Source organism: Toxotes jaculatrix, chromosome 1 (assembly GCF_017976425.1).
Source record: "Toxotes jaculatrix isolate fToxJac2 chromosome 1, fToxJac2.pri, whole genome shotgun sequence".
Classification (NCBI taxonomy): domain Eukaryota; kingdom Metazoa; phylum Chordata; class Actinopteri; family Toxotidae; genus Toxotes; species Toxotes jaculatrix.
In genome coordinates this window covers 10648400-10676022 of record NC_054394.1, presented here as the reverse complement: position 1 = coordinate 10676022, position 27623 = coordinate 10648400, and the positions used below count along the sequence as shown (strand labels likewise).

Here is a 27623-nt window from a genome sequence, read left to right as displayed (position 1 = left end):
GCCTTTTCTTCCTTTCCTAAATTTAAACTAATGTTCTTCACCTGTCCTCTGTTGAGCAGTGTTTGATAAATGGTTGCTGTATTTGTAGTTGTGTGGATTAATTTTTCAAAGAGGGCAATGTGCTTTGACAGTCAGTACCATAAAAATGAAAGTTGCACAGATAAGGTGATAGCTTTATTAACATCCTCTGAGATGTCGCTGTGCTTGTCAGAGCATTGCTACCATTAGCTAAGCCCCCCCCCCCCCCTCCTCCCCCAGCCTTATTACAGACGGCTACATTTGCTTTGTCTCGTTGTCTCCCATCAGGGTATTTTAGGGGAGGACATATTGCGAGCCCCCCTCTGCTACCTACCGTTCTCCATCTACAGTAATTGCCCTGCTTAGTTTTATTACTGCATCTGTGAATGTGACAGCTCAATCAGTGGATTGCCCTTTCATGAGCACAGCACCCAAACAGCGCTTTGTGTCCGTCTGTCCCCATTACCATTTTATATGCATGCACACCTGCGGGCAATTTCCACCTCCAACTGCCTCCAAGGGTATTTTAAAAATAAAGCATTTCCACCACGCTGAAGGAAACAGTGTCATAGCTTCAACTAAACAATAGTGAATAAAAGTGTCATTGTCTTTCAAGCAAATTTAAAAGGAGGCAGTTGTGCTTGCCCAGAAAAAATAGTTGAATTGTAAACCAAGCAGGGATAATGGAAAACAGTTTCGCATTGATTTCCAATCTAGACATGTCTTTTTTTTAGAGCTTCACTGAAATCAGGTGTTGCATCACACATACATTGTAGTATATCGTGTCTATTTACTGTTTTTAGTGCAGAGGCTTCTATCTCAAGCTTCTTAGCTGCAGCTTTCAGGATATTCTAAACAATTTACTGTGGTAAATCACCATGGAGACGCTCAGCAGTGTGTGACACCGCGTCACACATATGGTATAGAAAAGACGTCTTTGCACACAGTATGTTTAGGTCCCTTTTGTTGTCAACCGTGAAAAGTATTGACTGTATGTAATCTCTCAGGGCCTTGACTGATATTAAATTCTCAAAAGAGAACTGAAATTACAGTACGGTATATGAACTGACACGAACTGTTTGCACCTGTCGACTCTTTCATCACCTCTAAATATATACTACCTGGCTATTCCAAAAACATCTGAAGAATATATTCATTCCTTTAAAATGATATAAATAAAGATATTGAAATTGCAGTGAAATTGCCTTTTGAAAATCCAACACACGAGAGAGGTAAATCTTTAGGTTTTTCTTTTTTGGTTTCAACCATTGGTGACGCTCACCATCACAAGAGCACCACCAACTTTGAAGAGGCAGGGAGTAGTGGAAGACAAGCTGTTTCCTATCAACAGTGCTTCCTTATGTTTGAGATCTATGGAGTCCCTCTTCACTGAGCTTCGCCCCAGTCATCACACGGCACCTACGCCTCACTACAACCTGTGGTCAGTGTGGCTTTGAATAAGAGTCTGTGTTCGTTTAATTTTTCAAAAGTTACCACAATGACGGGGCGGTGGACGCATATCTGCGAACAACCTCTTCTGAGCGGGAAGAGGAAATGGCTTAAACAACGAGAAAGTTGCTTCCTAATGAATCGAGCCCGGGGCTTTGAAGCTGGCACATATCTGCCCAATTACTCCCACAGTGACCTGGGATTCAGGTAATGAGCAAGGTTCTGCACCATGTCATTATGGGCAATATGTTAAGCCAATAGAAATCATCAATGTCACATCTATTGAAATGGTGTAAAAGCTCCTCTAATCAAGCCTTCGCAGACAAGCAGAACAATACCGACACTATTCTCTCCTGATAAAATCCTCTGACATGCCAGAGGAGGAGGGAAGGATAGGGTTGGTATAATTCGCTCCATCTGCTTTTGTCTTTCTGAAAAGGGGCACTTCATGTGTTATTAACATAAGGTCTGTTACCTGAGATTGTTTTGTGCCTGGCGTGACTGAGCGGAATATGAAATGAGCCTCTGATGGACACAAGGCCATTTTATCCCCTCGTGGCCCATTCATTGCTTTCAAGCCATGCTTTTATTCTTCCCCTTCTTTTCCAGCACTCTTTTTGTCCACAAAAGCTTCTTTGATGCATTTCATCCCAGGTGCTTTAACCCTTGATGGAGCTTCTCTGGAGGAGAACAGAGCTACCGTGGAGGGAGAGACAGGGAGATCACGCAGGAACCACCGTGGGGAGTTGGAATGGAAACTTAAAATAGCAACTTCACTCCTTGTTCGAAGCCCTGGATTTGATTGAGTCAACTACTAAACCTAAAGTGACTTGTGGAGCCAATGCTCTCCTTGAACAATGTTTGTCCCGATTCTTTTTTATTTGTGTAGAAGTTCTATGATTCTTAGCATAGTAATTTGCGCAGACTTTTCTCCAAGCCCGAAGTGTGAGCATTACAAGTTCTGCCTACTATCAAATGGCTCGAGAGGCTGAGTATTCAATGTTTCCTTTCATCAACCCCCTACTTGTGCCATTCCTGAATGCCTGCCAGTTGTTTGGTGGCCAAAATTTTGCTTACATTAAAAAAAAAAAAAAAAAAGCAACAGTCTCACAATGCAACAGTTCTGGAAGCGATTTTAGGGTAAGGGATTAGGGATATCACTGTTAAAATTGCCTTTAGCAGTATTGAACGCTGGACTCCGAGCAGTTTCATTTACATGTAGCCATAACACCCCTGAAGGTGTAAGTATCCACAACCACAGTGGGGATTGCAGTGCAAATAGTACAGTTATGTATTAATACTGACTGTGGTTTTATTCTGTATAAAATATTCTAAAAGAATAAAACAAATGCAGCGAGTGCAGTTTTAGTAACACATGAATATTGAATGGGTATTTTTATTTCAAAAGAATTTACTATTTTGGCTATAATTAGGAGTACCAATGTACAAAGTTCTTCCAGGAAATTTCATGGGAGATTATTTTACAGACCCACAAAATAAAGTGTTACCAATGAAAATAAACACTACTGTTCTGGCTCCTCTTTGTTGGCGAGGAAATGTCCTCTGAGTCCATAACTTGAGGCAAAGACTCTCTTCAAATGCCAAGAATCATATGTGATTTACACTTCATTAAATACACAGCATGGACAAAAATAGCTCACATGCACACACTGCTGCTGTAAACCACTTCATTATCAAAAAAGGGCCAGAGGTGTGAATACTGGAAGCCAGGAAATATGGACAAGCAAGCTTTGGACAGACACATATGCAAATGCTACTGGCATGAACAACAGAATGAAAAAATATTACAGGACTGTGCCACAAAGTGGATCAATAGAAAACAAATGCTGGAGTACAGGCTTGATAATAGCTCCAGCATTCTGTCCTTGACTCAAACAATGGTCGCTCTTCACTATTTATCGAAGGGCTTCGCCATGGTAACTGGAGATGGTGAAGGTGCGGGAAGGGGCTCTGCTCCTACTAAATAATTATATGTCTGCTTTATTGTGTATCTGTCTGATACAACAAGAAAAAGGGGAATCAAAATATCAGATTGCACATTTAACTCATAAACCCAATTTTATTTATTTTGAACCTTGATGCCTCTATGTCCCCATACAATACATTCAGTATATACATTTGGCCATGAGGGACTGTACAGAGATATGTTATAGTAGTGCATACATACGTGGCACGAAAATGTACACAAAGGAAACTCATACATGCCACTTTACCACAGTAAAGTGATACACAAGATACACACGGGGGCAAGTCAATGGCTGATGGCTGCTTACACCAGTACATAAGCTCACTCACATGCACCCACACACACACACACAAACACTGTTTCATGCATGCACAATCGTGTGTACACACACACACACACACACACACACACACACACACACACACACACACACACACACACACACACACTTTAAGACACTTCTGAGGGAGGAGCAGGGCTCTTTCAGGTTCTCATAATAGAAACATACGAATGTGAAGAGTGTGTCTGCTGATCGCAGCAACTCCCTGCCCCTGTCCTAACACCCTCCGCTCTGGCTCTCCCTTATTCTTCTCCTCCATCTCTCCAGTTTTCTCTTTCTCTTTCAAAGCTAAGGCCTCTCTCTAGGCAGTGTGTCCATCATACACAGGCTCTTTCCTGTAGACGAGAGATACTCATGAGCAGCAGTAACTGAATAAAGAGCCTCTACTGTTTCATTTCTTAAACAGGGAACATTTAGAACATAAAGGATACATCACACGTATAGTTTATTTTTAAATTTGCATTTCTTCTTAGGATATCTTCTTTCAAGGAAATACGTAGGTCCACTGCAACAACATACTATTCCCTACTAAAGCTGTAGAGGTTGCCTCATCACACCAACAGGCACCCTCATGAGACGCACTGTACTTATCTGACGACAGCAATATCTCTCTGCTCACTTACCGCACCGACAAAATAAACGTCTGTATACATCTCACTTTCTGCAAACTACTTTGACTAATCAGGTCATACAGCTGATTACATTTCTTCCCTGTGGACATTTTGTACCATCACATGTCAGCATTTGGTGGAGGCACACACTCCAATCATCTTCCCTTCAACGACTGCAGTTAATAGTTGCATAGCGCACAGCGGAGATATAGTCAAAGCCAAAGTTTATTTGACTTTGTATATACAGTGGTCATGCTTGCTAAATTCAGCTTCTAATTCCTATTGTCAGTCACGTTCAGCTCAGACAAAGCCCCCAAAATTTAAAAGTTTACTTGCATTTGCTCATTGAACCACCAACCAAATGAATTTTGCAACTCATAAGACTGACAAAGTTTTTCTCTAAGGAGACAGTTTGACCATACAAGCTATTAGACACTCTCATTAGATGCTGTTGGCAAATCAGCGCCTTCTTGCTGTGACTGGTTAGCAGTATTAAACACTGGGGGCTGAAATATTATTGGATCTTTTACAATAAACTACAGAGAGCAGGCCACAAGACAGACATGTCATCCATATGAGCTGCTAAAATCAAATGTGGTTGATGAGTGAATGCAAGAAGAAAAAGAAAATTAGCAAGTCATGGGGCTAAATTCTAATTTCTTGAGGTCAAGGGAGGGAAAAAAAAGGTGCCGACAAACCAAATAGGTTCAAGCACTAAATGTCACCAGTTTGTACCAGCAGGCTTAAAAACACACTGGAACTCAGAAAGTCTGTGCACACTTTCTCATTTGCATACAAATACCGTACACATGAACGTGTTTGACACCTGCATACTCACTCCCATTCACACGTTTGCACATCTGGAAGTAAATGGCATATGACAGAGGGGGCTTTTAATGCTTTAAAGCGGAGGCATGACAGAGTTGAAGTTAGGTGTTAATCCGGGTTCTAACAGGCTGCGCTGTGATTGGTCCGCGATTGGTCTCTCATGTGAGGCTTGACAATCCCTTTGGTCAGGAGACGCCGTGACTCACGTCCCCAAGTCAGGCCACTGAGGCAAACGTGCATTTAGCAGAACTCGAAGCAACATAAAATGCAAAGCACCACAGTAAAAGAGGCTGGAGTAGTCCCCGAAAAACACGATCACATCGGCACAGGACAATGAGGGCGAGGGGGCCAACGGGCCATCACAAATGAGGAACACATCAGTAATAATTACCCCAGAATAAATTACAGTCACAGAACAATCGTTAAAAGCAGAACTGGAAATCATCTGATCTTGCGGACTGATTTGACCCATGCATTATAAGGCATTAACCAAACATTTGTTACTGACATCACACAGTATCATATTAGTGACTATACATACAATTGCTGATCTGGAAAATCTGTTTTTTTATGAAAATGTTTTCATAAAAAAAAAAATCTTGGATTAATTGAATTGAAAAAAAAAACTTATTCCTAAAACCAATGATGCAATTTTAAGGGAACTGGGAATGTCGAGCGGAGGGCAGATCGTTGTCTGCAATCCCATTGTACCTATTGATCTCCAGATGGGCGAATGAAATTGATTTTCTGAGGTAGACAATGCAGGCATATTTCATTCTCCCGATGCAAAGCCATTCTAAGCAGGGGTATCAGGGGTAATTTGGTCCATTTGGACAGGCTCTGGTCGCTAGCCTCAGCCAATTGTACTGTGTCGCATGGGATGACCCATCCATCATGCTCTCCTGCCTGTCTCACCACTATGGTACTTACACTGTCACTGGCGTGATACACCCACTCAGTGATGGATAGCAGACAGCATGCACTATGACAAGATAGAGAGATCACTCTACACAGCTCACAGGCCTGTTGTCTCTGTGCAGCTGGGGACACACCACTCATACAAGGCCAGTTTATTCAATATCCTGGCCACTGTATGGGGCCCATGTGGACAATATCCCTTAACATGCCTCATAAATGTCGCTTCCCTTACATGGGTCTTACAATCTTCAAGTCCCCTAACAAACAATTACAGTATCAGTAGAGCCTAACCAAACGAGAAAATCAGACAAACTTGTTCATACACAGTTGTTATGATGTGCACTCTAAGGTAAAAAGGTACAATGTTATGATAAAAGGTACATCCCAATGACAAATGTTACAGTGTTGTACCTTTCTTTTTCTTTGAGTGTTAAGTGCTAGGGGAAGTCAGCTCAAGAGTGAATGAAATGATGTTCATCAGACAGTCAGTCTATGATGTAATGGAGCGGGTGACTGTCATAAATAAAATAAAATAAAATAAAATAAAATAAAATAAAATAAAATAAAATAATAAAGACTTCTGCAAACATTGAGTCTGTAAGTATGAGATAGTATGAAGTAGGCCTTCAAAAGGTCTGGATTCTGTCGGCCAGTGAGGTGAGTCAGGATCAGCAGTTTGGGATGCCATTCGTCTTCCCATGAGCCTACAGGGTTCTGTCCAAAGGACAAGGAGAGTGGAGCCACAGAGTGGTCCAGTGAGTACTGCAGGGGACGAATGCCTGCAGGGGGCGATACCACTATAGTGTCCTGATGGCTACGGGGTAGAGCAGGGACATGTGTTCGGCACCCTTGATGGGCAGCTTGCGGCTAGAGTAGAAATGGATAATCTCAGGCACGCTGTCAAAAGGGCTGCTGTTCTGGCCCAGAATGTATTTGTTCTCCTTTGTTCGTGACAGCTTCATGTGCATGAAGCCCTGGCTGCTCCTGGAGACAGGGAAAGACAAAAGACAGGGACAGAAAACATCTTGTTAGTTCTATAAACACAAGAGTCTAACATTGTACATCATGTTTTCAAAAGTGACCGCTTCATCTTCCATTGCATGAAAATGAATTGTAACCTGTGTAAAATAAGGTTAACCAACAACGGAGATACTAGCACGGCTAGCATCTCCGTTTTTGGGTTAGGTACAACGATGCTTTGAGCTAATGCTAATGTCAGAATCATGAATGTCTGACCATCATAAAAGAGACAGGCAAACAAGATCAATTATTACTCTTTGCACTTTGTGACTTTTTAAACCATGGATGTTTGATAAATTTTCCCAGAGTCTAGAAAAGATACTTTTATTTGCATGATACATTACAAAGTAAAGTCTATGGGCCAAGCAGGACCACACAGGCAGAAGAAACATGAATGCACATGTGCAGTGAGCTGAACAACGTGAAAGCAAACGTGAAACCTTTTACTGTCTCGCTAAATTTAATTCAAATGAATGGGTGTCATCTCAGATAAGCATCCACTGTTAGCATGCTAACATGCTCACAATGACAGTGCTTTGACCTGCTGATGGTGCAACATGAAAAGTGAGGGGATCACCACCAGAGTCATTAGGATTCATCCTCTGGGAACGATGGATATCTGTACACAATGTCATGGCAAACCATCCAATAGTTATCTGGAACCAAGAGGTAGATCAACCGACAGACTGACTGACATTGCCATATGTAGGAGGCACGGCGCTACCATGGCTAAAGAATTTGTGGTTTAAAGAGAAAAGTATGTAAGAGTGAACCTGAACCTGAGGGAAACACAACAAATCACCTGTCCTTAACAGCCCATTTCTCATTTACCCATGCAGTCGTTGCTCCCTACAGTAAGTGACAATGTTCTGAAAGCTGGATTACCGCTGATAACTTTGGAGCTGTCTGGGGAGGAGACTAAAAGGCAGGTTGCTTAAGGTTCTGGGTCTCACATCCAGAGCACAAGGATGTTGCTAATGAACCCCCAGGATAAATCACTTAAGCTACAGCAATAAATGCACAGCAAATTAAAAGCTCCCTGTGTGTCTCCAGGAGCCTTCGATCAATACATTTTACATCTTGCTAGTAATCTTAAGCCTTAGAATAGAAAATGACTTTTTTTGGGGTGTTGTTAAGTGATGCAACAGTAAGCTTTAGCAAGGGGCTGGTCCCTATATCCTGCTGTAATTATACTGTTTTGATAATTTTTCATTACAAAAATACATTAGCATAATCGCTTTTTCAATCAGCAGCTAATGCTTCAAGCAAGTTATGATGGCTGTAGGCTCAGATACGATGCCCTCAATTGCTACAAGTGGGCATTATGGCCTGTCATCAACATAATGTGCACCCATTTTTAACAGCTCACTAAACTCCCACCTATTCTACTGTGTATGTTTTTTTTTTTTCTCCTATTCTGAAATGTAACTCCTGCTGCTTAAATGGAAAATAAAAAGCTGTGCCAAAGATTACCAGGTCTCACTAACCCTTTTTGTGACAAGCAGCCAAGCACACCACATCAGGTAGGCATGACGTCTGCGAACACACTGACTCATGTGGCCAGTCAGTGTTATCTGCACTTTGCATTCTGTTTGTGTCAAAGATGTTGAGGAACAGGACTCTCACGAGGACTGTGCACATGCAGGGCAAGTGTGCACAAGGTATTAAGTACGGGGGATATTATTTATTCTATCAACAAACCTAGGATGTGGGAATATTTTTCTGAGAGCGACAGACATAAGAGCACAGTGGTTTTGATAAGATGGGGTGGTCAAGAGTGTTGATGAGGTTTACAACCTCTATCACATGCCGTGCTCCTATTTTCCATTTACATTTGTTTCTATTCCTTATTAGTATATGAGTTCACAAATTGTCAGGCAGACAAACAGCAGCTACAGTTTTTGAGGCCACTGAATAAATTCCCACTGTAAATATATGTACATACTTGTGGATGTGCCCATTATCTGTGATGAACAGGAGCAAGAACTGGGCTTTAGGCATCTTAAATGTGAGGCAAGTCCATTCTTTACTTATCTCGTAATTGCATGTGTAAAGCCTGCGGATGTGTTCTCTCCCTGATGCACAGAGAGAAACCAGCACAAAGATAACGCTGAAGTGGGGGGAAAAAAAGCAAAGAATGTACAGAGTTCAATTTAGGGACATCCATCAAGAGTAAGAACACATTTAAACCAGTGAATGGTGATAGCTTCCAGTGAGATTATGCTTTATTTCAATAGATGAGGCTAATCCTTCTTTTAAGATTACTGTGATTATAATTATTACAGAGAGAGATATAAAAAGAAATCTATGAAGTTGTGGAATCTATGGAATGTACTGTATATGGTACATGATGGAGAATATTTCAAATATTTCAAACACTTCATTGCTAAAATTTTTTTTTTTTTTGTAGGCGAGCTGAGGTAGAAAGCTGCAGGCTGAAGTAAACACAACTATCAGGCTTCTCCATTACTGTGCCTCTGGCCTAGATACTTGAGCATGTCATTAACAAGTTCATCATGATTTGAGGAGAGCAGGACAAATTTCCCTCGCCACAGGTCTCTACAGTTCTACCATTCTGCAAGTGGTGCCAGGAGAGCTCATATTAAAAAATCTTCCCTGCTAAGTGCATTTGATGAATCTTCATGTGGAGCGCTGGGAGACAGGTGTTAGGTTACATGGAGCCACACTTAAAAAGGCAAACACATCAATAGCATCATTTTTAGATTCCCAACTGATTTTCCAGTCGGTGTTCAGGGCAGCTTATCACGTTACAGTCCTGCAGAGACAGAGACCGGGACAACAGAGCAATACAGCGAGGCTGCTGATAACATGAATAAGGGGCTATTTTTGAGAAGACAGGCCTTTGTGGTGTTATTATATCCCTGTGTTTGTGGGCTTCTATTGTCTAATCAGGATTAATCTCACAGGGGAGGTCTGCTGTCCTGTTTATTGAGGTTTATGACTTTGATTTGAACCCAGTGGACCTCAAAGCAGGAACAGACTGACGGCAATCACGGCTTATCTCCACCTTCAGCATATTGGATTGCTCCATGAATGATGCTCTCTGTGTTATGAATCTACAGAAACAGAAAAAGGCAACGTCAATTGCCAAAAGATAATGATCCTTGGCAGAGGCGATGACCTTTTTAAGCATTACTGGGCATCAGATATCCTGTGCGCCCATTATTTCATATGAGTACAAATTGAATGAGTCCATCCAGGATGATCCGTACCTTTTTGTAAGACACACCTGAAGAAAAATGGACATAGTGGTGTGAAGCGCGCTAAGAAGTTCAGAAAGAAACAAAATCCCTCATCTAGGTTGATGGACCAAGCAAGAACAATGAAAAATATTTGCTTTTTACTCTTGGATAAGATTTGCTAGAGTAGCTTCGATTTGTGTTCTAGACAGTCCAGTATCTCATCTGTGCCACAAATCTGATCTTAAGTGTCTAAACATAATCAACAACAACAACAAAAAAAAAAACACAATAAGCGTCTTTGGAAGAGGAGTACAGCTGCAGATGCAAAGACTTTTTTTGTTGTTCTTTCAATTGGCTATTTAGTTCGCCCCTTGTCTCTGCTCTGGCATCAAACAGATTCTGTTGGATAGAGTTTCTTCTTTCAATAACGATTTCTCTGCTCAGCCAGTGGAAACATGCTGCGCAGGACTCTGTTGTGAAGTGAGATTCAGGATGACTGCTCTGAGACACATGTGAAGGATTTAATGTGTTTCAAACACCTAAATGGCTTCTCTCCACAGAAAGAAAAACGGAGGGATGGGAGGGTAGGGGGGTGAGGGGCAGGTGAACAGAAAAAGGGGTTAGGGGGGCACAACAGACAGAAATTTCTTTCTGTCAGGCCATGAGTACTCCTGGGGCTGGGGGTCTCAGCAGCGTTTGTCCTTATCAATAATGCAATACACATACGTGCCATCTCATGGCCTTATACATATTTCAGCAACCTCAGACATGGAGGATCTTCACCTTGGGTTTCCACTCATTTTCAGTAGTAGCGGGGGGAAGACGGGTGAGCAGGCTATACTCAGAATCACCTGCGCCTGCAGTGTGGTGGCACCTGTCGTTCCCATGAATCAGCCCACTGATTGTTTTTCTGGTCTTGAATCTGACTGACACCAAAGGCGCAAGATATGAGGTTCTGTGACAAGAAGGAGCGGACTCACACAAATATACACATCAATGTCTACACACACACACACACACAGAAGCCGAAACCTTCAGAAAACATTTTCTATGTCAATGATTTGCCTCTTTTCTTTTTTCTGCTGCAGGTGCTTTCCCTGCCAGATATTCAGCTCGCAAATACAGGGAATTGTGAGCAGGTTGCTATGCTTTTACAATATAGAGGAAAAAAACAATTTAACTTGGTGTGTAGCAATGAAATCCATTAGCCTTGATGCCAAGATTTAACTATTACTCCTTAGAAACTTCTTTCATTACAACTTTGCCATCAGATTTGCCATCACTAAAGCCAACGCCATTAACTATAAAGGTAAGGAACAGTAGGGGAAATCATAGCCTGCTAAATGTCGGCTTAGGGCCATCAAGGCATCCCTGAATCTCATTCTGCTTCAGGCCCCAAAAACCTGTGGGCTGGAATCAACTAACTGTGAGATGGGGTAGGAGTATCTCTGCTTGTTAAAAGTCCAGGCCATCCTGTGCTACAGTTCCCACTGAGTCACAGAGATTAAACACCTCTCCTGCACCAAAAGTAACACAGTCTTTTCAGCATGGCTTTTTTTTTTTTTTACTCTACTTCTATGTCTCAGTGTGACAAACAGCTATTACGGGTGCCACAGAAGTCATCTCACAACTTGCTTTTAGTTTCTCTAAACCGTAGCCTTTAGGTCAGAGAGGCAAGTGTGTCGGAAGAAGATGGTAAAGCTAAAATAAAGTTTTGCTCACCTTTTCAACAGAGAGGCCCATTAGTAAAACACTTTACTGCACTCCCCTATTATCTGCTCTAATAGTGCAGCTCATTATTGAGGGTCAGTTGGACAGCTGCAGGATGTGAATTAGTGTAAATACATGAATGTTAGTAAGTACATTACTGAAGCAGAAAGTTGAAACATTTTTTAAACACACACTAAATCAAATAAATATTTCTTTTAAGATAAAATACCATGTTCTAACTATATCCTGGTAGAGTGCAATTTGTTAAAAAATATTTCGGCCACATAGGGCCTACAGCACTTTTCCCCAGCCTCCTGGTCTTCCTTCACAAAAAAAAGAGAAAAAAAAACTTAATTCATTCAATTAATCCAGCAATCAGCAATTTAATTTGAAGAGGTAAAACACCCAGCACTGGGTAATCTCCTTTTCGCTAAAACAGAAAGATGGAGAGAGAGGATTGATACAAAAAATATATGAGATATGATTTAACACTTAAAAATCCTGATTAAACAAACTGGTCCTTAATTGTGTATGGACAAATAGTGTTCTGTTTTTCTATGTGTTTGTGTGGTTTTGAACTATATGTTCTGGGCTTCTTTTGGGCTATAAAGCTACAGTACTGTATTGTTCATATGGGATACATAATCAATAGCTGTTAAGTTTCTGACTATCCTGGATGTCCCTGATGAAACTTCTGCATTGCCTTCAGGACAAATGCTATGCAATAAAAAGGTTAATCAATAAAAAGGCATTCACTGTCACCAGATCTGTTTTTAGTTTCAGTGTTTTTATTTCCATTTTTTTATGTTTGTTTGCATTAGATACAGGGATGCAGTGTATTTATAGGTTCATTATAGGTGTTTACTGTCAGACAGACATTTCTTCTCTGTTACCTGTAGTCAGTCATAGGTAGTAGCTGGTTGGCTAGTCAGTAGTTAGATGGGCAGTGAGCTAAAGTAGTATAAAGAGAATTGGAGCAGTGAAAAAGATTTGTTTTCCTGCCAAGATATATAAGCCTACAGCTAGATGTGTTCTGCTGTAATAACAAAGGCTAATCAATGTCGCTCAGGACGTTATAGCTTCATCTCATCTGAAGGTCATCACAGAGCTACGGAGATTTTTCTAAATGTCACATGGTTGAGCCTGTCTTGTAATGTAAAATGGGCTTTATATAAAGTAATTATGAAAAGAGCATTTGTCAACAAAGATACTAAGATTTCATAACTGAGACATTTAAATTTCGCAGTTGTTTTTTTTGTTTTTTTTTTGGCAATTGTTCAAATCGATTTCTGGTTAAGTTTCTGACAGTGTTGCCCGGGCAGCTGGTCCTGACAGCTGGTAGGGGTGAAAATCATCAAACCAAACCCGTCAAAAGAATGGGACGTGACCGCACCGCGTGCCTTCAAGCTAAAGTAACCTCTAGCAAATGTCAGACGAGACTAAACCAATCAGAGTGGCTCCTCTGAACTCTCTGCTGGGTGTGGCAGAGATCAGGGGTTGCTGATGAAGGGCACCTTTAACTGAGTTGCGGGCACATCAGAAAATTGAGGAGCCCGGGATGTCAGAGGGGTTACCGGGAGGAGGTGGAGGACACAGGACAGACAGGATGTAGGTGGGAGACAGAGGTCGGAAAGGTGAAAATTATTACCATACTGAAAAAGCAGAGTCAGCAGACTGGTGGGGCACAGGTATACAAGGACCTTTACAAGCAAGGCATTAGATTTCTCTACTATGTGTAATCCACCAGTAAGCCTGAGTAGCTACTGTGAGACTTGACTCATGTTTCTGTGGTCTGTGGATAAATACAGACACTTGATTTTGTTAGCTCTGACACTTTATCAGGCTAAACAGTATGGAGCTTGTGCAATTACGTTTTGACCCAGCTGTCATGCGCTTGTGTATCTAATAATACAGTATGAGACTCATTAGTAAGTAAAAGAGATTTTCTTTCCTTACTTAAGGGAGAGGGAGTAGTCGTTCTTGCTGGTCTCGCTGTTTCTCACCAGGTAGCTGGCCTCCTTACACAGCCTGAGCAGAGACTCTGCATCTGTTCGGCTGATCGCTCCATGGTACCAGCTACAGTGAACAATAGGAAACACAGAGAGAGAGTAGGAGGAACAAAGGAATTGTAAGAACAGGCAGAAAATAGAACAAAGGAAATCACAAGGGCCAAACCTGCTAATGAAAACAAAAAAAATGAACAAAAGGGCCAAAGTGGTGTTTTTGAAATAATTTAAAAATTCCAGTTGTAACAAAACACCACCAAGATCTGACTCACAACTGGTTCTCCAGGGGCATGGTGGGGTCAATACGCTCCCCGAGAGAGGAGCTGCAGTGGTCCAGTGACGTCATTTTAGTGTTGACCAGACAGCCGCTGGAGTGTCGCTGCAGCGGGCGAGTTTTCCCCTCCTTTGTCGGAGACATTCGAGACTTCTCCACACCATCAAATTGAACTGTAACAAAGGAAAATACAACAGTTGAAAGATTTTATTCTGGGAGGATATGTTTGATATTTCAAAAACACTCACAGCTCTCATGATAACACAGCAAAGTCCTTTACATACACTTCAGCTAGACTTCAGTTTAAGGTCACTTCAAAAAGCTTGTGTGCTTAACAGGAAGTAGACATTTGTAAAAGTTACGAGGTGAATTGCTGTTAAATATTTCTACTGAACTAGATCAGTGCAACGTGGGAGAGCTGAAATTCAAGTTTCTGCTTCTACACATGTACACACACACACCCACACACAGGTTATGCTTCTACACACACACACACACAGTGTCACTTTTGTGTAACTCATCCAACTGAAGGACATATACACACAATGGAGGAGGCATAAATCAATTCTTCCCTACTGTGTACACATTCCAGTGAGAGAAAATACACAAGCATGCAAACTTCCCCTGAACCACTCAAACAACCACGTGTCTGTAAATACAGCTATATATATATATATATATATATATATATGCAAACTACAGTATGTGTCACTCTTGAGGAACACACACAAATGTGCACAGTCATACAAACAAGCACACCTGAAAAATTCATATGCACAAATACACAAACTTGTGCACACACACACACAAATCCCACGCACAAGTGCTGCAAGTTAAACATTAAACTGGCTTTTCAAAACTCTCACGGTTAACTGTGGACACGACAAGCTCTCTTGGCAACCTCACAGGGAAGTGTTAGGAGGTATGTGGGGGCTGGAGGTGACCTGTGCTCGTGACATCGCTGGCGAAGGTTGCTGGGCAAATTCACAGCCAATCAGTACACAGAAAAAAAAACATTTACATTTATTTACAAAAGCTAAAGTGAGAACAAAAGAAGATAATATTCGGAGGACAAGTGAAAGTGAATTTGAGCTTCTGGCAGAGGGTTGTGGAGGCCAAAAGGAACAAAAGGCTCGACAGTGGAGGCTGGAGTGGTGCTGTTTGTGTACATCCTTGGCATTGGAAACACCTATTTAGAGCCACTGACATGCTTCTCAAGCAATAACGGAGGCCGGGCTTCTTAAGTCAACCGTATGACAAGCTTTAGCTGGAGACTGTTCGCTGCTTTAAGGTTTAAGATCAACATATCAAAGCTGAGCCATTGATGGAAGGCGTTAATGTATTCTGAAGCTCACAGCCACTGGATTGCGTCTTTGCAGCTCACTGTCACTAATGGCCAGTCTTGTGTCTAGTGTTTAATTACTTGGGCTGAACATAGCAGCTACTGTGCAGACAGACAGGCACTGTGATCTTCACAACATGTCGATGGAGCTGGGCCTACAACCGTCTAGACTCTGCGTTTCAGTCAGAGGATGCATTACACTTTGCAGTTTGTGAGCTTGCCAAGTGTTCCTATATCACACTGAGCTGAAGAGCTGACAGCATCGATCCATCAATTTAGGCTACACGAGACAACATCATGTCAACAAATTTCATTGAGCTTGTTGACACCCCTAAGTGGAGCTAAATGGGAAAACATATGACCTTCTGTAGACAATGTAAATTAAACAATACATACAAATGGTAAAACCTGCCAACAGGCTTTGAAAAAGATTAAATTTAAAGTTAGTTTGTGTGTGATTGGAAAGGCTTTATAATACAACAACTTCTACTGAGACAGTTAACCTGTAGTGCTGCATCCTGAGATCTTGGGATCAGCAGTAGAAAGTATAAAATTGTTAGAGATTTGTGTAGTAGTTTGCCATCTTTTTGGTTTGCGGGCCCCTACAAAAAAAAATGGTGTTCGGTGGGGTGCCCTGGGCACATGTACAGTTAAGCAATATTTGGCAAAAAAGTAAACACTTTGAAAACGTAGGAAAAGAGTTTGTGCAGAAGACCTTTTGTTTTTTTCTCTTCCATTCCATTAATCATATCACAACCCCTCAGACGTATCTTGCGACCTTCTGGAGGGAGCCCCAGCTCTATACTGGAAATCACAGGATTAAACTACCTAAATTACAGTAGTTAAATGTTTTGTCGCAGATCAAATGCTTTTTTTTCTTTGAGTACGTTTGAGTAGATTTTGCAGATAATACTTTCTCATTTCTACTTGTCAATACTGTTGTATTAGGACTTTATTAAAGTAAAGGATCTGAGTATTTCTCCCTACACTGCCTGTGAGGGAACATAATCCAACAGCAGCTTTCTGATGACAGAAAGCTGCTGTTTCAGCTCCGACCACCAGGGGCTCCCCTTCACCTCCACACTCAACTCCAGGTTGAACTCGCTGACTCTGAGCTTCACTGATGCATTTCCCTAAACATGAACTCATGGAAATGATTATCCCAAATGACTCCAACTACCGTTGTTATCTTGGCCTCTGCGCTTCTGTTCATTATAGAGCTACGGCTGACTCTTAAAATGACAGCCAAATTGTACTGTTGCATGACAGCTGGGTAAATTGTGGCTCTAACCTCAGACTCGTGGAGGACTAGGAGCTTCACTTCCTCAGGGTCTGATGCTTGGGCTACAGGCAGTCAAATGATGCTCCTGTGTTGCACGTAAGTCTGCATGAAAGACGTCATTATTTCTTGACTTTCTCACGCAGTCCATCTGAACCACACACTGACGGCTGAAAATACAGTGCGAGCTGCATGAATATACAGTATATGTAGTAAGGGTGAGAAATAGCGTTTCCATGGAAACTGACCAAGGGGACAAGGGAGATGCATGTTTGCTCTGCTCATCCCCGTCAACGCTGACAGATCACAACATGAAGACGCAGCCAATTGCTCTCTCTCTCTCTCTCGTGCTCTCCCTCCTTCACTTTCAATTTCTCTTCCTGTTTGCATATATCTGGCCCTTCCACTTTTTCTCCTCCTCACCTTCTCTTTTGATCTTTCCATCTCACATTCTCTGGCCTCATCACTCTAACTCGCTCTGTCATTTTTTTCTGCATTTTTACACACCAAGGACAGAAAAAGACAGAGGGAAAAGGAATGTGGAGGAATGTCACCTCAAAAAAAAGAAGGAGACTGAGCAGTAACAGGTTTGATCCATTATCTCCACTGTTTCTGATGGTCTTAATGCAAGGCTGCCAGTCAGTCACTGATTAAGTCTGTTCCTGCAACAAAACTGTTGCTGCTTACATGTTCAAACATAAACTATACTTTGAACAACATGTCTTTTTGTGTGTTTTTTTTTTTTAGTTCACCAGAGATCTAAACACACGAGGCTGGAAATGGTATCTGTTATTGTGGCATGAGGAGGAATGTTGCTATCTTGGTTTCTCCACACAGTCCATCTCTCAGTGTATCTGCAGCCCACTCAACCATCCGCCTGACCTCAGCTCTTCACATTTCTTCCATTCTCCCAGTGCCCACACTAATTCCTCCTTTTCCCTGAATTCTACACAATCAGTGCTTTATTTGACCTTGATTAAACCCTTTTTCCTCCTCCACCTAGAAAGGGTTGAGTGGCTATTCTCAGCGGAGCTCACCCGGTCAACCTTTCCTGTCAGAGCAGAGACTTTTCCAAAGGCAGAGTGCATAGTTCTACAAGAAGAATATTACCCTGAAGAGAGAGCCTCCAAACTAAACAAAAGCCATCATTTTATTTGCTCAAGTGTGAATGCTGCCATGTCTGCTCTGATTGCCAGCCATCTCACCAGCACTGGCTTCAAGCTGTTGTAGAATTATGTTTTAAGGCTGAATATCAATGGGAGTGAACTGAACTCATTCCCCTTTCATTCTCTGGAGCGCACACTCTGAGACATGGCCGACAGGAGATTGACGAGAGGATTGGGCCACAGGAGAACAAAAGCCCTGAGAGGCGGCTTAAGAGAGACGGGAGTGTGCACGTATTTCCCAGTGAGCACACACACATGCCGACACACATTCACACACAAAGACACAAATGTAAATGTGCAGGGGCATCTGTGTTATCACTATTGTTGGTTGTAAAGTGCAGCAAATGGAATCTGTGTATCAGATTGAACTGTCAGTCAGATGGTGACTGATGGCTGAAAGATCTGCCCTCTTCCAGAGCGCTATGAAAAAAAATAAAAAAACATAAGACGTTAGGGAGGGGGGAGTGTGTGAGAGAGGGAGCTGATTGGCTAAGACACAGATAAACACAGAGGTCAAAATGACATTTCCATGATTACACTGTGGCCAAAACAACACGACGTGCTGCAATGTAATGCAGCACAGCAAGGCACAGCATAGCACAGCACAGCACAACACAAAACAAAACACAATAACCACATAAGAATTCAAATAAGAAAACACTATAAAATGGATTAGTAAACTTTTCAAAGGTGTCACTCTCCTCATTCTCAATAGGCTTGTTTTCACTGCAGAGTAAACACCACTGCAGAGCCACAACACGAAAAAATGTAGCTACATTCATCCCTGGAATATTCTGAATAACCTGACTACTCCTCTCCCCCCCTCTGCACACACTCCTGCACAAATTCCTCTAATTAAGCTGGCTAATTAATTCTCATTTACTAATAGTACTCCTATCAAAAAGGATGACTAGACTGAGGGGCGAAGCGAGCCATCGACCGCGATATTGTGAGGTGAAAATTAAGTTAGCTTTCCAGCTAGGACGTGAGAAATGATTAACAGGTCTGCATCTCATTAGAATTCACTACACACTGAAAATAGCTCTCAGCGTGATACGATACCCCAGGAACTGGTACCTTTAAATAAATCACTCACTTTTATGTTGATATTAATTATGTGCTTTGGGATCTCAAACGATGGTTTGTCGGACGGCTTTTAATAATATATTTTTAGAGCCCAGAAGTTGAATCTCTGATGACTGCGACTACTAGGAATATATTTCCTTCTTTTATATAAATCCCCAAATGATATTCTAATCAGGTTTTCCAAGACAAAGGGATGACCCACCAAAGTGTCAGCTTGTGCTTCTATTCCAAATTAAATTTGGATATCTTTTAATTTTTTCTTTTTTTTTAGTCTTCTTACTGCAGATTAGAGGAAGGAGAAGGTAAGAGAAATGCTTCCAAGTGTGGATAATTAATCCATGTCAAAAAACAAAGGCAAAAAGCTTTTCATTATACTCTGACAAAAGAGGCCTCCATTTATATGTAGATGTAATATCTGCCCTGTCAAGCCTCATTTAAATTTTGATAATGAGGTTGAAAAGACAAGACAGATTTCCCAGAACTGTAATGGATATTGTTTTTTCCCGGGTCTATATTAGAGCAAACCACAACAGCCTTTATAAACACATACAGACCCTCAGCTCTTTACCCTGGCTGATTCAGTCTTGAGTATGTAAGCAATCCTGTGTATAATGGATGAGTAATGACTTGGTGTGTGGTGAAGGTTGTGCCTGTACGCTGAGGTCAAGAGAGTGCGTTGTAACTGTATTCGCAGGGGTCGTGGAGGCCATCAGTCCCCCCCATGTCTGCCAAAGTGACCTTTGACCCCAAAGATGTAGACTGGGGCCATACTGGCTCAGACAGAGAGAGGATCACGTTACAGCTGGATGCCAATCTTAAACCCACTCACATCACAGAGGGAACCAGAACCTTTCCCATGGATTTATGGACATAAATCAGCTCCTTGCCCTGTCCTCGCCTACAGCACACAGTGGTGTCATCTTACATGGCCTCACTCTAAGTCTTCCCACTCTGCCAGGGGAAATCCCATTCCTGGCATTAGTTCTGCTACACGTCCTTCTTTTCCCTGGGTAATTACGGCAGTCAGAGTGTGAATTTGTGCAACGGCTTCAAAAATCAACTAAAGGCTCTATTGGTTGAAAATAGATGAATTACTTGTCCATTGTGTTTGATAAGATGGTAAATATGGCTGAACCTGAGGTGAAGAGACTCAAGTCAAGAACTGAAATTGCCTCAAATGAGTTTGGTTTTTCAATTCATGTAAGCCACTTGTAGTGAACAGCGGGCCAGAGGGGCATCTGGGACGGTTATGAGTATGTTGACAAGAGGAAATGGGGGTCGCAGCGAATGGCAATTACGCATGCAGAAGGCAGTTCAGCACAATTAAAACTAATGAGCCTTCAGCCCTAAAAAACCTGCACAACAGTTAGTGATTTTCTGCCACATGTAATCCAGATGGAAAAGTACAGCCATTACTGAGCTAATACCCAAAGTCATTTTATACAGTGCCTCTTTAAGTAAGTCATCACTGACCAGCAAATTTAAGGGAATGCTTTCACATAATATATATCATACTTAAATGTCTCTGAGTTAGTGGGAGCGCACACACTCTTTATTGTTCAAAGTGTTCACTAATGAAATCAGATAGAGAGCCACACTGAAGGATGTTGTTGGATGAATGGACGGATGGGATGGGAAGATGGATGGATGGACAAATGGATAGATGAGTTATTGGATGGATGGATGAATGGATGGACAGACAGACGAGTGGGGGGGTAACTGGAGGGAAAGACACTGGACAATGTGAACACCAACACCCACCATGGTGGTGCTGGTCACAGCTCGTCTGTCCTGGCGAGGGCTGAGCTGTCTGGGAGGGAGACTCCAGCTCCTCCACCGGGGGAGGGCTGGTGTTGAGTTGCCCGACAGGAGGGGGCCATGGTAGGTCCTTGATCACTTTAATCTCTACTGCAAGTGTTGCCCAAGTCACCAGAGGAGAAGTGGAGTGAAGGAGAGGACAGTAACGAATAAATGGACAGCGGGAGAGAGAATGAAGAAAGGGGAGCAATGACAGAAAACAGAGGGAAGAAAAAAGAAAAGGAAGAAGGAGTAAGTGAAAAAGATAAGAGCAGAAGATGCCAGCATTGTGGTAGAGAGCTGGTTTATATTGTGATCCAAGAATCAGCAGCTGTAGACTTGAAAAGGAAGGAATACAACCAGACTGAAAAGGAAGATAAGTTAGTTCTAAAAGTTGAGTTGGGTTCTGATGGCTGGTTCCACTTTGGATCAAGTTCCAGGTTCATTAAAATAGACAGATTGCTAAAGAACTGAGAAGTGAAAGTTACAAAAGGGATCTGAAAGGTCATACAGATATAATTCTGGACTCAAATTCAATAAAACGCTCTTGAACCCCAACCCTACCTGAAAAGCCAGACCTTTTGGGCCTTCCCCTCTACCCCCGTGTGAACTATCCTCAGAATCAAGGCTCAGACTCTGCAGTGCAAAGTTCTGAATCCTGACTTTTACTTCTAAGTAATGAATGATGTGCTGTGTGACAGACTTGGCTGAAATAATACAACGCTGTGCCTTAAAGGTACAGGCTATAAAATATAAAGCTGCTACAGACAGTCACTGATACAGTGCATCAGCATACAGTCTGCTGTTATTCTTTTTGCTCACTCTGGAAAAAAAAAAAGACCTCAAGCCTTTATTAAGATAAACAACAATGTAGACAATATCCTTCACCAGAACAAACCTCAGAGCAATCCATCTTGGTAGTGGACACTCCCCAGGCTTTGCCCCTTAAATAATGTCCAGCCAGGGTATTACCAGGGTAAATTGAGCGCTCTTGCAAAAGCGTATCTGTCACTGAGGAAGGGCCACTTGTTAAATAGCTGAGGATATTTAATAAATGGGATGGAGAGGGGAATGTTTTTTCGTCATCCAAGCGAAAGCTAGTGTTAGAAGCCAAGGCTAATACAGAAATGTGGTCCAGCAGTAGCAGCTTTGCAGAGCTACTGCATGTTCCTCTGGAGGTTAGGATTGTCTGCCTATGACTGACTATTTACATTGTTTTTTCATCGATGTCCAAACACAGATCCTTCAGCAAGGCAAATCGTAGTCTTATTAAGAACAATTTAATGTAACTGTCCATGGTGCTGGAGATCTAACTGCAGTGGGTTAAAGTAAGGAAAATAAACTAAATTCAGTGTGATTTCATCAGTGTGGCTGCTGCTTATGAAAGACAATGCCCTTAAATGCAAATTAAGAGGCCTCAAAAACAGTGACAGTTCTTACTGCAGGTGTTGCCCTCTCAACTGTGGCAAAAACACCAGTCGAAATCCAAAAACCAAAAGAAACAAAATAGGAAATGATATCAAAACATACAATAAAATATCAAGAAATATGGATAGATGAAATTAAGCCTGATTTAACTTCAGAGCAAGTAAAGGCCAAAAACCCACCTACTTCATTAAACTAGACTGTTTAGGACTGAAATGAAACTATGGGTTAACACTGTGTTAGCCTGCACTTCTATCCATCAAAGTGCTCTGACATTTTCAGTGTGACAGCTATATGTCACATCAGTCATGTTGGTCAAGTAACAGTGATGATGGCCTTATTTGACCCAGTAAGACGATGATGAATAGAGAACAGCAACAGATTGGCAAATGTAAATTAGCCAGCACACAGCGAACATAGGGCCATATCAATAAGTTGTTCCTTAGGGTTCCTTCATTGTTATTGTAGTTTTGCTCTTTTCTCATTATTCCTATTGGTTATAACATGTATTATTTGTTGTATAATAACTAGAAAACAAAATGTCAATACTGTGCATCTTTTAAGGGCTCACGATTGTTTATAAGTCAACATCTAACAATGAGTTTAACTTAAATGAATGACAGCATTTTGATTCAGTGTTGACAAAGTACTACTTCATCTGCATAAGATGAAAACAATGCAGCTGTATTCATAACCATTAGTGTGTCACTGGCCTTTATCTGCTGGTATACGGGCTGGTTTTCAGTGGGAGGATGAGCATAATTTTATGGACCTGTCTGTCTTCCACCCTGCAAGGAATTGCAGCACAGTGGTGGTACAGGACATGCTAATGAGAAGCAATATCTGCAAGCTAGATGAAGGGGAAAACTGGAGAATATTCAGCCCGACAAGCAATTACATAGCTGGGCCTGCGGTGTCAGGGGGCTAATCTAGAGAAAGGTGGCTGGAAAGTGGAGCTGCTTGCTGTCTATGCTGATGGGAGAGGTGTGGGGTGGTGGAGTGGTGGGGATGGAGGGTGGGGTATGGAGACAGAAGGTCAGAAACTCTGGAAGATAATATAACTTCCTCTACTTTGGGGTGAAGTAAGGGACTCTCTTCCTATGAGATTTATAGCCTAATACTCATTTCACATTGCAGATTAGCGTGTAATTGTTTGGGGAGCAGTAGGCTGGCTGCACTCTGCAACCTCACAGTGAGGACGAGGAGACGATGTGGGCGAGTGTGGCTCAGATTCGCTTGGCTGCACAGTTGAACAATAGCATTTAGCACTGTGAAAATTAAGGTAAACGGATTCAATAGTCAGGTGTTTTGTTTTCGCAAAACTCTGGATGACTGGAATCTGCCGCACTTTGTGAATTCAAAAATACTGCCAGTCCTAAGGCCCTCCTGAATAATCATCGACTCTAGATGACATATTTCTGCTATTTCTGCTTGAATTAAAGACAAATTCAGTGACAAATTCAAAGTTAGGACTAAGATGACAACAGCAGAAGCCTACACACACTAAGAGCTGATTTACACATTGACCCTGAAAGATTATCACAGACATTTTCATATATTCACCCTCATCACACTGTCCTCTGTGGAACATTTACAAACAATGCTCAATAACCATGTAAACCGCTATACTGCCTGATGCAGATTTCAACTGATTATCAGCTCTGTGGGTGACATGTTGTAGTGTGTGGGAACAACAGGTTACATGTTTTAGAAATTCAAGGTAAATATCAGGTAGAAAATGGGCTCGATTTAAAGCACCATGAAAGGCAATGTCCAAAAATAAATGATTATTCTCCACATATTGGAGGTTCTGATTCTGATTACTGTAATCAATGGCACTGGTTTTTATATCTTACTTTCTTGAAAGAGAAAACACTGAGATCTTACAGAGTCTAATGACTGTTTCTGAAGGAATATGTAAATACATCCAAAGATTACAAGATCTTTGTCATTTAATCTGACTGCATTCAGATCAATATGCAATCTCTCATCTGCATAATCCTCAATCCACATTAGTACACAACGCCTCCTGTTGACATAGGAATAGAGGCTATTCGACAAAGCACCTGTCACTCAAATTAAATAAACAAACATGGCCATGTTAGGACTTTGAACAGGAAAATTTAAAAAACAGCTTGATGTATCTCACATGTACAGCAAGCTTTGGAAAAGTGAGATGTTGGCAGGATGTCACCTTGACTACACACTGCCAGTCCAGCATTCAGTGAATTGTCATAAATGGTGTAGCTGATTAATTATTTGCTTCACAGCTATGTTGACAGCACAGTTCATCAAAAGAACCAGAGAGTACTTGAACAATGGGCAATGGTCCGTTTTTATGGGAGTTTACCTTCCCTTTGTTCCTCCAGGAGCCGATCTATTTTTAAAGCCAGGTATTTGTTTACCCAGGCTTTTCATTAGCCCATGGCACTTCATCACTGTAAACAGTGCAGCACCATAAATCTCCAGCTATGCTTGTTTCCACCAACGCCATTTAATTTAGTTCTGCTTAATTTGGTTGGCTAATTGCATGCATATTCAAAACAAGCTGGAAGATTGTGATGTTTATGCTGCGCATTATGAGCAGAAGAGCTCGGAACACAAAACCAGACTCCTCTGAAGACGTGTTTGTTCCATCAGCACCCGAATCATTACAGATAACAACTGTGTAATGCTCAGGGGGAAGTGAAATACCACCTCATAATTCTCTGCATACTCTATCCGTCACATTATACAGGCCGGCTCTTTTTCAAAAGCACAGACCTGTTTTGAAAGACCACGTGTATGTGTACGAAAACGGGTGGTGGTAGAGATGAGATGACAGCTAGGCCTTTTCCTTGGTCTTCTACAAAGACAGAGAAGGGAGAGATGGGTGAGTGACGGCCGATCAGCATGAGCTTCCAGGGGGGGCTGGCTGGCGATGTGCTGCTTCTATATTTTGTGAGGGAGGTTTACAGTGCTGTTGTGTGTGACCAATGTGTGTGAGTGAAGATAACACCCGTGGCAGCGCCCAGAGAAAGATGGCAGGACACATTTGAGGCTCATGAAAGAGGACTGTCAGGAAGGTTATCAGCAGGGTGTTGCAGCAGGGGCCAGGAGGATGAGACAGACAGCGCTGGGGGGGGAGGGGACTGGATCATCCAAGCAGAGAGAGACAGAACCATGGCACCAACAAAACAGCTGGCTTTTACCCTGGTGCAAATCACCAGCGCAGGACTGTAACTGAATCAATTATTTATTTTAGGACATTAGACATGAGCCTCAGATTTCTGGGTCGTTAAGCCCATGAAGATTCATTAAAAAACCATAAAGCTCCCCAAGACTTGCGGGTGCAAGTGACAGCACCTCCTCTTATCTCCCGTGTTAAATGCATGGTACCCCGTTGGCCAGGAGCCAAGTGAAAGGAGTTCCTAGGAGGTAACAGAGGGCAAGGAGATTAAGTAACAATGGCTCTCGATCCCATTCCTGCTGTGGCGAGGTTCAGATTACAGATGGTGGCGTGTCCATGTCTGGGTGTGTGAGTGAGCGTGCCACATGCAAAACCAAAGCATACAGGCTTAAACTGATGGACGTGTGAGCCCATTTTTTTCTTGCCCTCACATGCAGGCTTCTTCATGTGGTCAAATTCTAATGTGTCTTCCTCACTCTTCACTTTCGGGTTCATCCATCACCTACTCAGCAGCCAGGAGGGAGGCAGGAAAGAGGCTGCGGCAAGTGTGTGTGTCTGCGTGCGTTCGTTCTAGAAGAGGGTAAGGGGGGGTGGGGTGGGGGGGCTCAACAGCGAGGATGAGTGATTAACCAAACCGCAAGTACACAGCCTCCCAGCACCCTAACAAGGCAGGGAATTTACATTCCATTGCATACCTGTCAGGAGATAGCCCAACAGTGAATAATAACACCAGACCAAGTGTTGTGAAGAGGCGAGCACGCAGGCAGCGATAGGGACAGCTGAGGAAAAAAGGGCTGTAGCCGGGAGCATTAGTCTGCTCTCCCTCCACTATCATTAATGAAGACAAATAGTCTTATATGCAGATTGCATTATTGTATTATACCATGGAGGGAGGGCGTAGGCAGCACTTGGTACTCATTTAATCCCTTTTCTTTTTACACCCACTCCACGGTTTAGTAAGGTTGTGCATCTTTTTTTCCATTATCTGTTAACACTTAGTTTACAGACACATAATTGTCGGCATATAAACTGTGAAGGTTTTGATGTTTGCAGAAAAGTGCCTCCAAAATCTAAATGGCGAACAGTATCATTAGTCACTTATATTACACAGCTACTACAACTATAGAAAAATAACTAGGGAAAATTGCTCTTTAGAAACACAACAGCACGTGGAGCTATAGTTAGACTGACTTTAAAACAGGCAATTTCAGTCTTGAAATTGTGACCGGGTGACATTTTTAGGTGCTAATTTAATTGATACTGCAACACCAATAGACTGGAGTCAAATTGGTCAAATACCATGAGTAGTCAGACAAACCACAAATTTTCAGTTCAACCATGTTCTCTACAATACTTAGCAACTGGCAATGAACTGAAGTAAAGGGTACACAAAACACTGTAAGACTGCAGGAAGCCAATGTTAAATCACAAGTACCTTTGCAAAATCTAGTGAATATTTACAACAGTTAGTTTGGGAAATCTAAAATTAGCATTTAGTTTCTCTTCCAAATAGGTGGTTTAGTTTAAAATGGCTAAACTGGGGATTTGCTACACCTTCTCTGACAATCTGTCAATCAAAATAAGATCTTTTTTTTCTTCTTAATATAACATAAACATATCCGACTAAATGTAAATTCACATCAACCTTTTTCCACATAGTATAGTCACTACTTTTTTAAAGAGAGTTCCAACAACTCAAAAAAAAGTTCAGAAAATGTATCTCTAAAGATGACCCTGCTGTGAGAAACCAAAATATCTAGTTACAGGATCGACTAAAGAAAGTAAAATATAAAATAAGACTCTTAAACTTCCCTGAAATCATAGCCCAGCCTGGATCCCACAGCTACAAGCACAAACATGTCCAGACGTCTCATATTCTTACAGTAAGCCCATGACCTCATGACTCCAGTCTAAAATTTCATAAACTGTACGTAACCCTACTTTGAGTATGGATGCATGACAATTCAATACCGCCACTATGGGACGTGAAAATAT

At 41.8% G+C, this 27623-nt stretch overlaps 1 protein-coding gene across 3 annotated transcripts in view; it reads right to left on the bottom strand.

Annotated features, from left to right (window-relative positions):
- Positions 1-3379: 3379 nt before the first annotated feature.
- The window catches only part of LOC121197016 (SH2 domain-containing adapter protein F-like), a 98350-nt gene continuing 74106 nt past the window's right edge, over positions 3380-27623 (bottom strand). For 2 of the 3 annotated variants that reach the window (XM_041060393.1, XM_041060559.1), the window contains 3 exons: positions 14363-14537; positions 14041-14160; positions 3380-7135 (listed from right to left, as the gene is read on the bottom strand). In XM_041060393.1, the coding sequence (XP_040916327.1) occupies positions 6949-7135; positions 14041-14160; positions 14363-14537 (482 nt within the window). In that variant the 3' untranslated portion in view covers positions 3380-6948. Of the gene's footprint in view, positions 7136-10957; positions 11297-14040; positions 14161-14362; positions 14538-27623 lie in introns of those variants that run through there. The other variant, XM_041060479.1, reaches the window with a different exon arrangement.